A 15,137-nucleotide genomic window follows, 5' to 3' on the forward strand; every position below is an offset into this window, starting at 1 on the left:
AGAGACATTTATCAACAGGTTACCTGACAGTATCTATTCAGCTGGCTCAGTTCCTTCGCAAGTTTGAACAGTGTGTGAGAAAAGCAGGTTACGTAACGCAGTCTGCATTAGACCCGAATGAAGTTGGAAGCAATGACAACACTGAAAGTCATAGAATCTTTTCATCCATTCTCTCTCTCTTTGTAATTCAGCACTAATGTGCAGCCGGAGAATGAAACGAGGACCATTTGTGCGAGTCCAAGGAGGATTAGTTCCATGATGGGAGAAAATTGATTGCGGTTTCAGTTCCCACAGGAGCAGGCTGGTTGTACAGTACGTGGGAAATGCCCGGACTGTGTATTACTGAATCGGTGGCACTGTCTATCTCCTCCTCATGGGCACCGTCTCGTCCATTCGCTTCAGACCGGATCCAGAAAGCGGCTCCTCGAAACGCCAGAGGCCACAGAAGGTGAAAGGTTGCAGGGGTCGGTACGGCTGGGGGGACGCCAGGAGCGGAAGAGGCTCCAGTTGTCGGGAATCGGATCCGAGCCGTCCAGCTGCAGGCAGGCAATCCCTAGGTAAGGACATCAGCACAGCTCCCCTCACCGCTGTTATTACATTTGATGCAGAGATGACAGAGACACGCAGAGCCTCCAGGCAGAGAGAGAGAGAGAGAAGTTTGGGTTGGTTCTCAGCTAAACGGTGTGTTTTGTTTGCAACCCCATGTTCAGGGTTAGTGAATCTGCACAAACCTGCTATCCCCTTCCCACCGCTTCTTATCACTCCTTTGTCACTACTTAACTTTACAAATTCATTCCACATTTAGACGTTTGTTTCATGGTTTAGTTTTATTCGCGGAGCAGTTTCGTTTGGCACTCAAAATTCATTCTGGACAAAGTGAAGGAAGTCTAATTTCTAAAAAGAGGTGCATCGCCTGGAAAATATTGGAACAAAACTTTGAATTCAGTGGATTCAATTTTGTTTCGACTAATTGGATGAATAGTCTAAGTGTCTTGTCCTGAGGCAGCCCCTCAGAATGGAGAATAGACTCACTTCCACCCCCTGGTCCATGAATTCTCAGATGGCTGGTAGGATCAGCAGACCCTGCCAACATGGGCTGGCTAGTCCCACACATCACCTTCACCTCTCCTCATTCCTCATGGACTCTCTGTTTGTACTTTGTGTCTTCCTGAAAAAGCCATTTTGCTAGGTCACAAGTTAGTGTCATCTGTGGGTTGGCAGGAATGTTTAAACCTTTCAAGGGTGTTTTAAGGACATATGTAAAGTTGCAAAAGTCTGCCTGGGAGAGTCCGCCATGATCGAGTTCAAGTAGAGCAGATGATTTGGTTTTGATTTGATTTTATTGTCACGTATACTCGAGTACAGAAGTACAGGAGTACAGTAAAAAGTGCATAATGTTGCCACACAAGGTGCCATCTCAGGTAAATACCCAGGAACAGAATCCTAAGAACAAGGCAGAAAGCAAGAACAAAGCTACAAGTTAAACCTTGAGTAATTATAGTGTCAAACATATGACATAAGTTTAAAAGATACACATTGCAGACCTTCATAGTTTTAAGTAGAAAATGAAGAAATAAAACTATAAATTCAAACATTATAGTCTTTCTTAAGTGCTCAGTCATGGTGGGACTGCACTTTGAGGAATGTTGTCAGGTGTACAAATGACATGTCCTGTCCAGCAGGGCTGGTTTTGAGTGATTAACCCTTCAATGCTGACAAGTACAATAGGAGAGGATGCCACTGTTGAACCACTGTTCATGCCACAGGGTTTGAAGGATCTTGCAAAGGCACTGGTAGTGCCTCTCCAGTGCTTTGAGGAGTGTGAGGATCACTACTGCCTAGAAACAAATGACTTTAGTCTCTAGTTTGAATTCCTGATTCTCAAGTACTCTTTTCCTCAGTCAGCTGAAAGCTGATCCATTGAAGAGGATGATGAATTTCATCAGTTATGTCTACCAACATTTTTTAGGATCTTGTAACTGATCTTAATTGACAGGGAGGTATTTTGCTGTGCAAGCTTTTTAGAAGAGACGTTAGTTTTCTGCGAAACTGTTCATCTACTCCATCTTCAATCCAACACCCTGTACAATTGCAGTGAAATATCCCTACTTTTATATTCCATGCATCTTACAGTTAACAACACTATCCTATTTTTCTTCCTAATCTGTGCTTGCACACTAATCTTTTATGATTCATATATCGTTCCACCCAGATCCCTCTAACAGTTCTTCAATCTTGTTCCAATTAAGTAACATGGTGGTTTTTACATTCCTGTCAAAGTACGCAAGTTCACATTTTCCAACGTTATATTCCATCTGCTTGATTTTTTGCCAGTCACTTCACTTACTTATATCCCTTTGCAAACTTCTTATGTCCTTTTCATAATTTACTATACTACCTATCTTCATGATATCAGCAAATATAGCTACTATTGACTCAGTCTCTCCATTTAAGCCACCAATATTTGTAAATGGTTGAGGTCTTAGCACTCATCCTTGTGGCCCTCCATTCATTACAACTTGCCAGATCAAAAAATGACCATTTTATCTTCACTGTCTTTTTCCTGTTATCTATCTAATCCTCTATTCTGGTAATATATTATCAGTTATACCTTGAGCTCTTAATTCGTTTAGTAGCCTTTGTTTTTGACAAGATACCAAATCAATCTGTAAATCTAAGTACACCATTTCTAAAGGTCGATCTTTATCCACATTGGTTGTCATTCCTCAAAGAGCTCAATTAGTCAAATACACAAAACCATCTGCCTGATAATCACAGAATCATAGAATTGTTAAAGTGCAGACAAAGGCCATTCAGCCTACCATGTCTGTACTGACCCTTTCAGCATTTTGACTAGGTACAAATCACCCGCTCTTGTCTGCAACCCTGCAAATTGTTTGTATTTAAATAATCATCCAATGTTGTCTTGAATTGAACCAATCTCTAATACATTTCTAGGCAATAGATTCCATACCCTTACTCGGTGTTCCGTGATAAAGTTTTTTCTTACCTTCTGTTTGCTTCTTTTGCAAAAATAATTTAAAACTATGCCTTTTGGTTCTCAATCTATATCTAGACCCCTCATGATTTTGGAAACTTCTGTCATATCTCCTCTTAGGCACATTCTCTCCAAGGAAAAATAGGCACAACTTCTCCAATCTTTCCTCTTAACTGAAGTTTCTCATCCTTGGAACTATTTTCATAAACTTCTGCACACTCCAATGCATTCACACATTTCCTATAGTGTGGTGCCCAGAACTGTACACAATATTCATGCTAAGTTCTATTCACAGTCTTGCTTAAGATCATTGTAACCTCCCTGGTCTTGTACTCTACGTTCCTTGCATTTTTTTCAGTATGCTGCTATATTTACCTTTAATTATTTTGCCAACATTCCCTATGAGGATGATAAGATAGCTAGCCTGTGGTTGCCTACTTTCTATTTCCTTTCTGGAATAGAGGAATTATATGCACTGTTTTCCCATCTGATGGGACCTTTCCAAAATATTGGAAATTTTGAAAAATTAACATGAATACATCTCCCATCTCTTTTAAGACTATCATGACTCAATTGGGAAGAGTGCAATAGTGTGAAATAGTAAGGCTTATTACAAGTGTGTAACAACCGAGCACATAAATTGATGGTCTGCTATTCACACCAGGTTTCAACCTTCATAGAGTCATATACTCATACAGCACGGAAACAGACCCTTTGCTCCAACCAGTCCATGCTGAACATAATCCCAAACTAATCTAGTCCCACCTGCCTGCTCCTGGTGCATATTCCTCCATACCTTACCTATTCATGTCTCTGTCCATATGTCTTTTAAACATTGTAATTATTCCTGTATCCACCACTTCCTCAGGAAGTTCATTCCAAATGCAACCGGCCTCTGTGTAAAAAATTTGCCTCTTATGTCTTTTTTAAAGCTCTCTCCTCTCACCTTAAAAATGAGCGCCCTTGTCTTGAAATCGCCCTTCCTACGCAAAAGACAACGACCATGAACTCTACCTATTCCTCTCATTATTCTATTAACTTCTGTCAGGTCGCCTCTCAATCTCCTATGCCCCAGTGAAAAAGTCCCAGCCTAAACAGCCTTTTTTTATAACGCAAATCTTCCATACCTGGCAAATTACTTTTTATGTATATTTTTCAAAACATATCATAGAACCTCTACTATGCGGAAGCAGGCCATTCAGCCCATTGAGTCCACACCGACCCTACAAAGAGCATCCCACCCAGACTCAACGTCCCCTCCCCCCAACTCTATCCCTGTAACCCTGCATTTTCCATGACTAATCCACTTAGCCTGAACATCTCTGGATACTATACCCAATTTAGCGTGACTAACCCACCTAACGTGCATATCTTTGGACTGTGAGAGAAAAGCAGACCACCCGGAGGAAACCCACGCAGACACGGGCAGAACGTGCGAACTCCACACAGACAGTCGTCCGAGGGTGGAATCAAACCCAAGTCCCTGGTTCTGTGAGGCAGCAGTGCTAACCACTGAGTCACTCTCCTTTTTAACAAATGGCAAACAAAAATGGATAGCTCATGACCATTATGCAACTTGAACTAAACCTCTTTAAAGTACCAAACACACATTCATTCACAAATAAGATACACAAGCTGATGGTTTGATGCAAATATTACGGGTGGAAAAATATAGATAGGAAAAACATTCTGCACTTTGAGTCTGGGATGAGGTGTTTCTTTCAGGTTTTAAGATTTTTTTTAGAGATGGTGATGCAATGTTCTCTAAGAGCAAGGGTTGACCTGTGATTTATTAGCTGATCAGTGGACCTAGGCCTTAAATTAGAATTCTTTCTTTTCAGGGTCTTCAAATTTTCACTAAGTGATGATGTGGGATATAGGCATTCTGTGTGTTTCTGCATTTGTAGGTCTGTAACAAACTGCAGTTAGACTAATCTTAATGACATCATTAGGCAGTTTCTCCTTAACATAAAGACCCTTGTGTCACTGTGTCTCATAAAGTATCCATTTTACTGATCCAGAAAGTAACATAATCTTGTTTTAAAGCAGAATCCCACTTGATCTTCAAGTTTCAAATTGTCCTGGTACTTTTAGCTACATTGCAGTCCAACTGCCATTTTCTAGTCCATAAACTTAAAGGGGGATAAAAGACAGTACAAGATGAAGTTTACCAGGACTTTAATTAGTACTAATTTTATTAGCACCCTTCCCTGCTGCTTGCATTTGAATGTATTTCCTCTCTCTCCCTTTCACCACTTGATTTATAATTATTTCTGGCATGTTATTTGTGCCTGGACCAGGCGTGTAGGGTGCCTGTAAGTATAGTGCCAGGGCACAAGGTGGTAAAAATCCAGACAAGTGATGGAACGTTTAGGGTAGTTTGAAGTGGGTGGCACATACTGGCTCCAGCCCAGGGTGAAAGGGGAAGTGTCAGGACTGTGGCGCCAGGGTAGCTGTCAGGCCTCGAGTGGATGGGGATGTTGGGTCCAGAATGTAGAGTGCTGTATCGGATCGGGCAGTGGGGAAATAGGTGAGTACTTGGTCTGAAATGAGGGAACACTGGTGTCAGGACCTGAGCTGGGAGGGAATGTCGGGTCCAGCAACAAAGAAACAGTGTGTCAAATCTGAATCGGATAGGGTGGGGTCAAAAGCGGAATGGGAAGGAGGTAGTCAGGTCCTGGAAAGGAGTTGGAAAGTCCTGTGTGGGATAGGATCAGAGTTTTGGGATGTTAATAGTCTTGGTAATTGAGGATGAGAGCTGGATTGGAAGGTTAGTAGTTAACCTAGGTATTTAATTGTCCTTTTTCTGAGTAACTATTTACTTCAGTGGAACCCTTTCAATTCTCTGATTTAAGCAGAAAGTTCTCTGAAGTAAATAGTTACTTAGAGGGTTAAATGTAGGGGAGGGGAATTGCCCAACAGAATCTTCAATTTCCTGGACAATTCCTTTGGAGTCTGCTGTGGTGACGATTCTGCAGTGTCTCCATCCACAACTCCCATCTACACTGGGAAATGGCCATTGTAAGATTATCTAGCTGTTGTAAAAGTAAGACCAAAATATCTGTTCCCTTTGTTGAATGGGACGGTGGCTCTGTGGTTAGCACTGTTGCCTCACAGCACCAGAAACCCAGGTTCGATTACACCCTTGGGCAACTATCTGTGTGGAGTTTGCACATTCTCCCCATGTCTGTGTGGGTTTCCTCTGGGTGCTCTGGTTTCCTCCTGTAGTCCAAAACTAAGCAGGCTAGGTGGATTGGCCATGCTAAATTGCCCATAGGATCCAGGTATGTGTAGGTTGGGTGGATTAGCCATAGGAGATGCAGGGTTATGGGGATAGGGTAGGGGGGTGAGTTTTGGTGGGATGCTCTTCGAAGAGTCAGTGTGGACTTGGGTTGAATGGGCTGCTTCTACACTGTAGGAATTCAATGATTTGCAATTTTCTTATTTCCCATTATTAGCATCCTAGCTCTCTGACTTTAGAAGACCAGTGTGGCTTTTAATTATGCTCTTTCTTTTTAAATACCTGAGGAAACTCTTGCTATCTGCATTTTAGAGGATGTGGTGGCCACACAATGTCAACTGCTGAACTCTAAGCTTCTGGATCATTCCAGGGATCCAATGGAAATGCATATGGGACATTATGATCTGCGATGCATTGATACATTAAGTTGGTGACTCTTTACAAGACGGTTGACAAATATGTGCACTACTGCACTGATCCAGACAAGCTGGCAAAACTACTGGTTTTAGACCATTGCTGGATTATCCCAGGTTCAAGGTGTGATTTACTGCATGCATCTGACCATTAAGGATTCCACAGAACAGCCAAGGATTTCATCAACAGGAAGGACTTCTATTCACTCAAAGTGTGAATGGTCTGTGACCTCTGTAGGTGAATCCTGTAGATATGTTCATGGTTCCTGGGAAGCCGCTCTGACAAACAATTCCATGTGCCACAGGTTTTCTGTCCTGTGCTTCCCATCCTGTTCCCTGGCTCAGCCTTCATGAACAGACACAAGGGCTATCCATGGCTACATATGAACATGAGGCCCTCTATGAATGCAGAGAAGAGGTACAACACATGTCATGGGTCAACCATCGAGGAGGCTGTAGGTGGTCTTAAGATGCATCTTAAATACATGGATAACTCTGCCTTCATTAACCCCAGGAAGACTTTTGTATATCACTGTGGTCTGCTATGCATTGCACAACCTGGTATGCAAAAGGGGAAGCCTGGATAGTGAGGATTTTGTTAACCGCATTGACCCCTCCCATGAGAAAGTGGAGGGGGCTCCTGACCAGGCAATGAATGATGAACAAGGGACTACTGACCAAGTGACATGAGATGTGTACAGGGGAGGCTTGGAGTTATACTTGGGTGTTTCATACAATTCTCTCAACCTTTTGGATCTATCCCAATAAAGTCACAATGTGCAGCAGCCAATGGAAGGAGATCTGACACCAATTCGCTAATCTTGTATTTAGCCCAAGAAATGCAAAGTTTCACAGGGTATTCATCCGTGAATACCAAATGCAGTTGATGCCCTTAAATTTCTCGGCAGTCCTCATTACATTCAATGCTGAAAGCAGTTTAAACATGCTTTGAGTGTGCCTGTAGTACCTCTGTACCCTGAATGGACAATCAATGCCCACCCACCCCCAACTTTTGTTAATTAGAGAGTTACCAGAGGGCCAGCAAACTCCTATCCCAGCAGAAATAGCATCGGGTCTCAACGTCAGGATCTGCACAGCACAGCCACAAAATCTAGCCCTTTGTTTAGATTTGCCTATATTTTTATGAAAAACCCATTTTCAGCTACATTAATAAATCATTGTGAGGTTATCACTGCTTAAAGAATTACTTTGTCATGGACATTTGGAAAAAAATGTTTTGTGTAGGTATGCTGGCTATGAAATTTTTAAATCTGTTGATATGAAAATGATTTGAAAATATAGTTGAGCAAAAAATTCAAATTACAAGTCTAACATAATTTTTTTTTGCTGATTTGTCCCCTAAGCAGAAATCTAACTGGATTTGTGAATAGCTTTCCAACATTGTGACTGCAGGCTCGGATGTGCATTACCCATTGATGTACCATTTATTCAACTGCAGATCCTAGGAATAGATTTAAATTGTTCAGCCTTGACAACAATTTAAAATGAGCAATGTCATTCATTGATTAATCTTTCTTTTGGTGACTGATTCACTTTAACTTTAGACATAAGTGTATGCAATCCATCTGGTTTGCAGCAACTTGTCAGCACTGAACTGAGGACAGATTGTTGTATTTGTCACATCTCCTGATAACTGCTGGTTCTGAAGTGTGAACAATTAAGAATTGGTGATGTATCTCCCGAGTCTGGTTTGCACATGTTTCAGAAGTGCAGTATCTTCATAGAATCCCTACAGTGTGGAAACAGGCCCTTCAGCCCAACAAGTTCACACTGACCCTCAGTGCATCCCACCCAGACTCATCCCCCAAATCTACTCCCTGAACACTATGGGCAATTTAGCTTGGCCAATCCACCTAGCCTGCACATCTTTGGACTGTGGGAGGAAACTGGACCACCCGGAGGAAACCCACACAGACATGGGGAGAACGTGCAAACTCCACGCAGACAGTCGCCCGAGGGTGGAATTGAACCTGGGTTCCTGCCGCTGTGAGGCAATAGTGCTAACCACTGAGCCACCATGCCACCCCTTGTATTTTGATAATTTGGTAAGGTTATATGCAAATAAAAATCTTGCCATTTTGCAAGCTAGATTTGCTGCAGAAATTTGAATTTTGCAAACTCACATACTTCTAATGATTTATTGTCATAATTTTTAGAATGTCCAAGTTTCTCTTGCCAATAAATAGTAGAAGACATGCTTGCCACCATTGTCAATTCAGTAATTGAATTGCATTGCAAATCAAATCTCTTCAATATTTATCAACTGTTGCAATTCCTGCAGCATATTTTTCTATTATTTAGAATTAAAAGCAAAACAAATGTCTTACTAACCTTTAAAACACTGCACTGTGAACAAGATGTGAAATACTTTTTTCGACTGCAAGTTGTAAGAGGCAGAAGCTGTTTAGAATTACTATAATCTAAATATTCTACTTAAGTGTAAAAATGAAAGTTGGTTTTCTGTTATGAAGGACTTAAGACTAATTTTGCCTTTGGTTCACTGCTGTTACAAACAAACAAAGTGTATGATCATTGGAATTTATGGCATAGAATTTAGCCATTTGACCCATAACATCAGTGCTGGCTGTAAAAGTACCGTCCAATTTAATGCCAATTTTCAGTGATGTGGGTTATGGCACTTGAAGTGCATAGTCAAGTGCTTCTAAAAAGAGACGAATATTGGGCAGAATTTAATGATATGGAGCAGGTGAATGACCCGAACAACACACTGTGAAATTGAACACAGTGATGTTAGGAGAATTTCCTGATGTCTTCAAGCTTGATTTTCAATTGTATAAGAGGCAGACTGACTCAATTCAGAAACCATTCCATCCTCATTGAAGGCCAGTTAATCCACTAAATTAAAATTACTGCAGTTCATCTGGTTTTACGCGCGCCTGGGCTAAATGAGCATGTGCGAGTTGCTAGAGGCCCCTGTTTGACCAAGGATGGGATAACAGCCTGTAGTGACATGGCAGAGCTTGGAGTTTGAAATCTTCTTTTAAGGTTGCATCATTGCTCTGTAGGCTTTCTGTTTTAATTTTCATAAACTGTGTTGTCATGTGCTGCATCCTGTATTCATTTTCAGAAACTCAGTGTTAGGGAGCTTCTGTCAGAGCGGGTTATGAAAAGATTTGATTTCAAAAATCCTCATTCAACCAAACAGGGATTATTCTTTATGGTGGAATTGCTCCTCTGCGGAGGAGATGATGTAAGGAAGGAGATGAGGCTAGTTGCCTGGAGATGGCAGCAAGATGGCTGCCATCAAGCCAGACCAGGAGACACTGAAGATGCTGGAGGGCAGAAAGGGATGCATGGGAGACAAGGCCAGTGGAGGTGTCGCTACCCTGCTGGCAGACTATATTAACATTGTACAAACTACTTTAATATGATAAGGGCAATGTTAATGAAGGCTTCTCCAACCAAGAATGATATTTGTTTGATTGTGCTACATGTTTGGTGTGGAGATGCACCAAATTGAGTTGAAGAGCTTTCTACCATTCTTCATATGGACCATGTCAATTATTCTGAAAGTAACTGTTGCCCTTAACTGCTTCACACCAGGGTCCTTTCCTTTTTACTCGTTGGAACTCGTTGGAAGATTGACGTGACCTTCTTGAAACATCCAAGATTCTTGGGGAGCTTGACATGGCAGATACTGAGAGTTTGTTTGTGGGAGAGGTTAGTACCAGAGGACACAATTTCAGAATAAGAGACATTTGAGACAGATGCTTTTTTTTCCTTAAGATGTAGTGAATCTGTGGAATTCTTTACCACAGAGAGCTGTAGACGTTTTGCTGTTAAGTGTATTCAAATTTAGATAGTCAGAGTTTTGATCAGTAAAGGTGAAGTTGCCGTATTCCCAAAGGACCATAGGGCTGCACTCATTGGAGAGAGATGACTGCTGGTGGTTTAATCTGAGGGTTACTAGGATTCAGGGGTGAGGTTGAGAAGGCAGACCTTCATGGTAACCTCAGCGAGTGCAGGAATTGAAGCTGTGCTATTGGTATCGCTCAATATCCCAAACCAGCAAACCAGCCACTTTAAATCAGCAAGGGGATCAAGAGATGATGGGAAAAAGCAGGAAAGTGGAGGTGAGATGGTGGAGCACAATCGATGGACTGAATGACTTACTTCTGCTCCTATGCCTTATAGCCACATCTCAGTAACTTTTGTTCAACCACACATTTAGTCACCTTCTTATCCTTCCTATATTTGTTTGATATTTGGACTGCTCCATTTGGAGAATCTTGTGGTATTTCACTAGAAATGCATAATGCAAGAGCAGATTTTTCGTGTTGCAGTATCCATGAAGTCCATGTGTTACTACAGTTTCACTTATTAACTAAGGCTCTTATATTTTGACCAAATATTTACTTTTTCCAATGTAAAAGTTCCGTTTTATGTCAATTAGTATTATCATTCTAATACAGTTTGCAAAAAATTTGCAGCATGTTATGCCTCTGTCATTCTCCTTTAATGTTATTTGCAAATGGAAGAGCTTAAAGCCAGAGTAATTTATGCAAATAAAAGTGATTTACGCACTTAAACATCTTCTCTTCAATCCAGGTCTAATAATACACCTATTATGAATATTATTTGCTATTTTACAAAATTGCATTTATAATATTTATTAGCAAATTCACACTGAACGTTTAGGCTTTTTAGGAGAAAGTGTGGTTATGTAAACCAGTTTTTCAAAGTCTCTTCGAATCCTGCTTTTTTGTTTGCAAAATAGGATCTTTTGTAATAGAGCTAATTGTACTTGAAAAGAACCCATTTTATAAATTGGAGATCTCTCAATTTCTGAACGTGATTGCCTCTCAAAGTATACTACATAAAATGTTTATGAACGAAAGACCATAAATAACTGAATTTGATCCCTTTCATAAGATTTGTGAATATATCTCAACATAATATAAAATTTGTTGTATCTAATTTTATCACAATATCATTTGCTATAAACAAAATTGAAAAATAATTTTAAAGAAATGAATCATCAGGGATGAAGAGCAGCAAACACAACTGCATAAACCATTAATACATGCGGTGTATATCATATTCTGGACTCTGTGAGTGGGTCTCTTGAAGAAAAGATTAAAAAAAAGCGTTATAAAATTGGTAAGCACTTCATTGCCTGTGTAATATTCATAAGGCCACTTAGCCCCATCAGATGCACTGTTGCCATGTGCAATTGACAGTTCACCTGTAATCTACTGTATTTGTATGCAAATTCTACATTAGAGCTCATTTACTTCTTAAGTAATCGCTATATACAAAACACGCACAGGATAATAATTAATATACTGGCCAGGGAGTATAAAACAGTTCATTATTTAACTGATGATTCCAAAGATTGCACTATTGAATCATGAACTGTTGTCCACAAACCTGCAATGGCACAATCTCCTTCTCAAATACAGTGGATAAGGTCAAAAGTCACACTACACCAGGTTATAGCCCAACAGATCTATCTGAAGACCCAACTTTTCGGAATCTCACTCCTTCTTCAGGTGTCAGTGAGAGCGGTGACATTGGACGCAGAATTTATAAGCAAAAAATCAAAGGCTCATAGAACTGATGCGGTGTTAAAGATGGTTGTTAAATCTTTAATCAGTTAGGAAGGATCAATATGCAGATTCCCGAATTTCTTTCAAGTCACTGCCCCGAGATAACTAAAGGTTTTATCAGTTCCCTCAGTATACCTGAGGTGACACCCCAGGTCAGATAATGCTATTTAGGTGTGAGGCCATGTTTAGAATCTGGCTATGTGTCAACTTGGAGTCAGTCTGCTTTTATTTCCAAAGTAGGAATTTATAAAATACCCCATTGATTGTCTATAAATTGTGTGCTTTTTGAACAAACTGGAATGTATCTGCAATTCCGAATCTGCAAATGTAAAATCATCCCATGGATTTACGTGTGTGTGTTGTGTGTGTGTGTGCATGAGAGAAGATCTGTGCGAGTGTGTGTGTGTATATGTGTATGTAGTGCGGTGGGGTCACTTGTAGTGTGACATGAACCCAAGATCCTGGTTGAGGCCGTCCTTATGGGTACCAAACTTGACTATCATCCTCTGCTCGGTGACTCTGCGTTGTTATATGTCCCAAAGTCCACCTTGGAGGATGTTTACCTGAAGACCCGAGGCCAAATGTCCTTGACTGCTGAAGTATTCCCCCATTGGGAGGGAACATCCCTGTCTGGCAATTGTTGTTCGGTGTCCATTCACCCGTTGTCGTAGCGTCTGCATGGTTTCACCAATATACCATGCCTGGGGGCATCCTTGCCTGCAGCGTATGTGATAGACAATGCTGGCTGAGTCACGTGAGTATCTGCTGTGCACGTGCTGGGTGGCGTTCCCACGTGTGATGGTAGTGTCCCTGTCGATGATCTGACATGTCTTGCAGAGGTTGCCATGGCAGGGTTGTGTGGTCAATGTTGTCCTGAAGGCTGAGTAGTTTGCTGCGAACAGTGGTGTGTTGAAGGCTGCAAATTACATGGCGTGGTTTCTCCACAGTCACTGAAACAACTACATATTGATATCAACAAGTTTCATCCCATCATCAGACTTAACATGGACTACTCTTTAGAATCAGTCCCATTCTTGGACACATGCATCTCCATCAAAGACAGATTCCTCAACACCTCACTCTACCGCAAGCCTATGGATAACCTCACAATGCTGCACTTCCCTATCTTCCATTCTAAACATATTCAAAAAGCCATCCCCTGTGGACAAGCCCTATGCATACACAGAATCTATTCAGATGAGGAGCGATGTGACAGACACCTGAGGGTGTTGAAGGACACCCTTATAAGAATGGGATACGATGCTCAACTCATTGACCACCAGTTCCAACATGCCACAGCGAAAAATTGTAATGACTTCCTCAGAAGACAGACACAGGATATAGCCAATATGGTACCCTTCGTCGTCCAGTACCTCCTGGGAGCGGAGAAACTACGTCATATTCTTCGCAGCCTTCAACCCATCATTGATGACGATGAGCACCTCGCCAAGATCTTCCCTACGCCTCCACTTCTCACCTTCAAACAGCCGCCAAACCTTATACAAACCACTGTTCGCAGCAAACTACTCAGCCTTCAGGGCAACATTGACCACAACAGTATACAACCCTGTCATAGCAACCTCTGCAAGACATGTCAGATCATCAACATGAATACTACCATCACACGTGGGAACACCATCCACCACTTGCATAGCAGATACTCAAGTGACTTTGTCAACGTTGTCTATCACATACGCTGCAGGCAAGGATGCCCCCAGGCATGGTATATTGGTGAAACCATGCAGACGCTACGACAACGGATGAATGGACACCGAACAACAATCGCCAGACAGGGATGTTCCCTCCCAGTAGGGGAATACTTCAGCGGTCAAGGACATTTGGCCTTGGATCTTCAGATAAACATCCTCCAAGGCGGACTTCGGGATACACAACAATGCAGAGTCACCGAGCAGAGGCTGATGGCCGAGTTTGGTACCCATAAGGATGGTCTCAACCGGGACCTTGGGTTCATGTCACACTACAGGTGACCCCACTGCACAATGCACTCTCACACAGGGACACACACACCCACACACTCTCTCTCTCACACAAACACACTCACCGCACACACATACTCACACACTCACACAGACCCTCTCTCATATACAAACAGCCCCACACATCCGCACGCACACCCACACCCACACCCACACACACATACTCTCTCTCTCTCTCCCTCCCTTCCCCGCACACATGCACACACTCACTTTCTGTCTCTCCCTCACACACATACACACACACAGACACACACTCTCTCTCTCTCCCTCACAGACACAGAAACACACACACATTCTCTCTCGCCCCCTCACATGCGCATGCATGCACACGGACACACACTCTCTGTCTCTCTGTCTCTCTCTCTCTGTCTCTCTCTCACACACACACACACACACACAAACACATACTCTCTCTCTCCTGCCCCCTCCCTCACACGAACACACACACACACACACACACACACACACACATATAAATCCATGGGGTGATTTTACATTTGCAGATTTGTAATTGCAAATACATTCTATTTTGTTCAAAAAACACACAATTTGTAGACGGTAAATGGGGTATTTTATAAATTCCTACTTTGGAAATAAAAGCAATCTGACTCCAAGTTAATACACAGCCAGATTCTAAACAAGGCCTCACACCTAAAATGCATTATCTTACCTGTGATGTCACCTCAGGTATACTGAGGGAACTGACAAAAGTTTTAGTTATCTCGGGGCAGTGACTTGAAAGAAATTCAAGAATTAGCATATTGATCCTTTCAAACGGTTAAAGATTTAACAACTGTCTTAGGTTCATTCAGCATCCCATTAGTTCTATGAGCCTTTGATTTTTTGCTTATAAATTCTGTGTCCGATGTCACCTCTCTCACTGACACCTGAACAAGG

General features: G+C 41.7%; 1 protein-coding gene across 1 annotated transcript in view; it reads left to right on the forward strand.

Moving 5' to 3' along the window:
* Window positions 1–373: 373 nt before the first annotated feature.
* The window catches only part of pde1a (phosphodiesterase 1A, calmodulin-dependent), a 477,849-nt gene continuing 463,085 nt past the window's right edge, over window positions 374–15,137 (forward strand). Inside the window, exon 1 of the mRNA XM_048599192.1 lies at window positions 374–557. Coding sequence (XP_048455149.1) covers window positions 374–557 — 184 coding nt within the window. The remainder of the gene's footprint in view (window positions 558–15,137) is intronic.

Source organism: Rhincodon typus, chromosome 7, assembly GCF_021869965.1.
Source record: "Rhincodon typus isolate 14 chromosome 7, sRhiTyp1.1, whole genome shotgun sequence".
NCBI classification, from domain to species: domain Eukaryota; kingdom Metazoa; phylum Chordata; class Chondrichthyes; order Orectolobiformes; family Rhincodontidae; genus Rhincodon; species Rhincodon typus.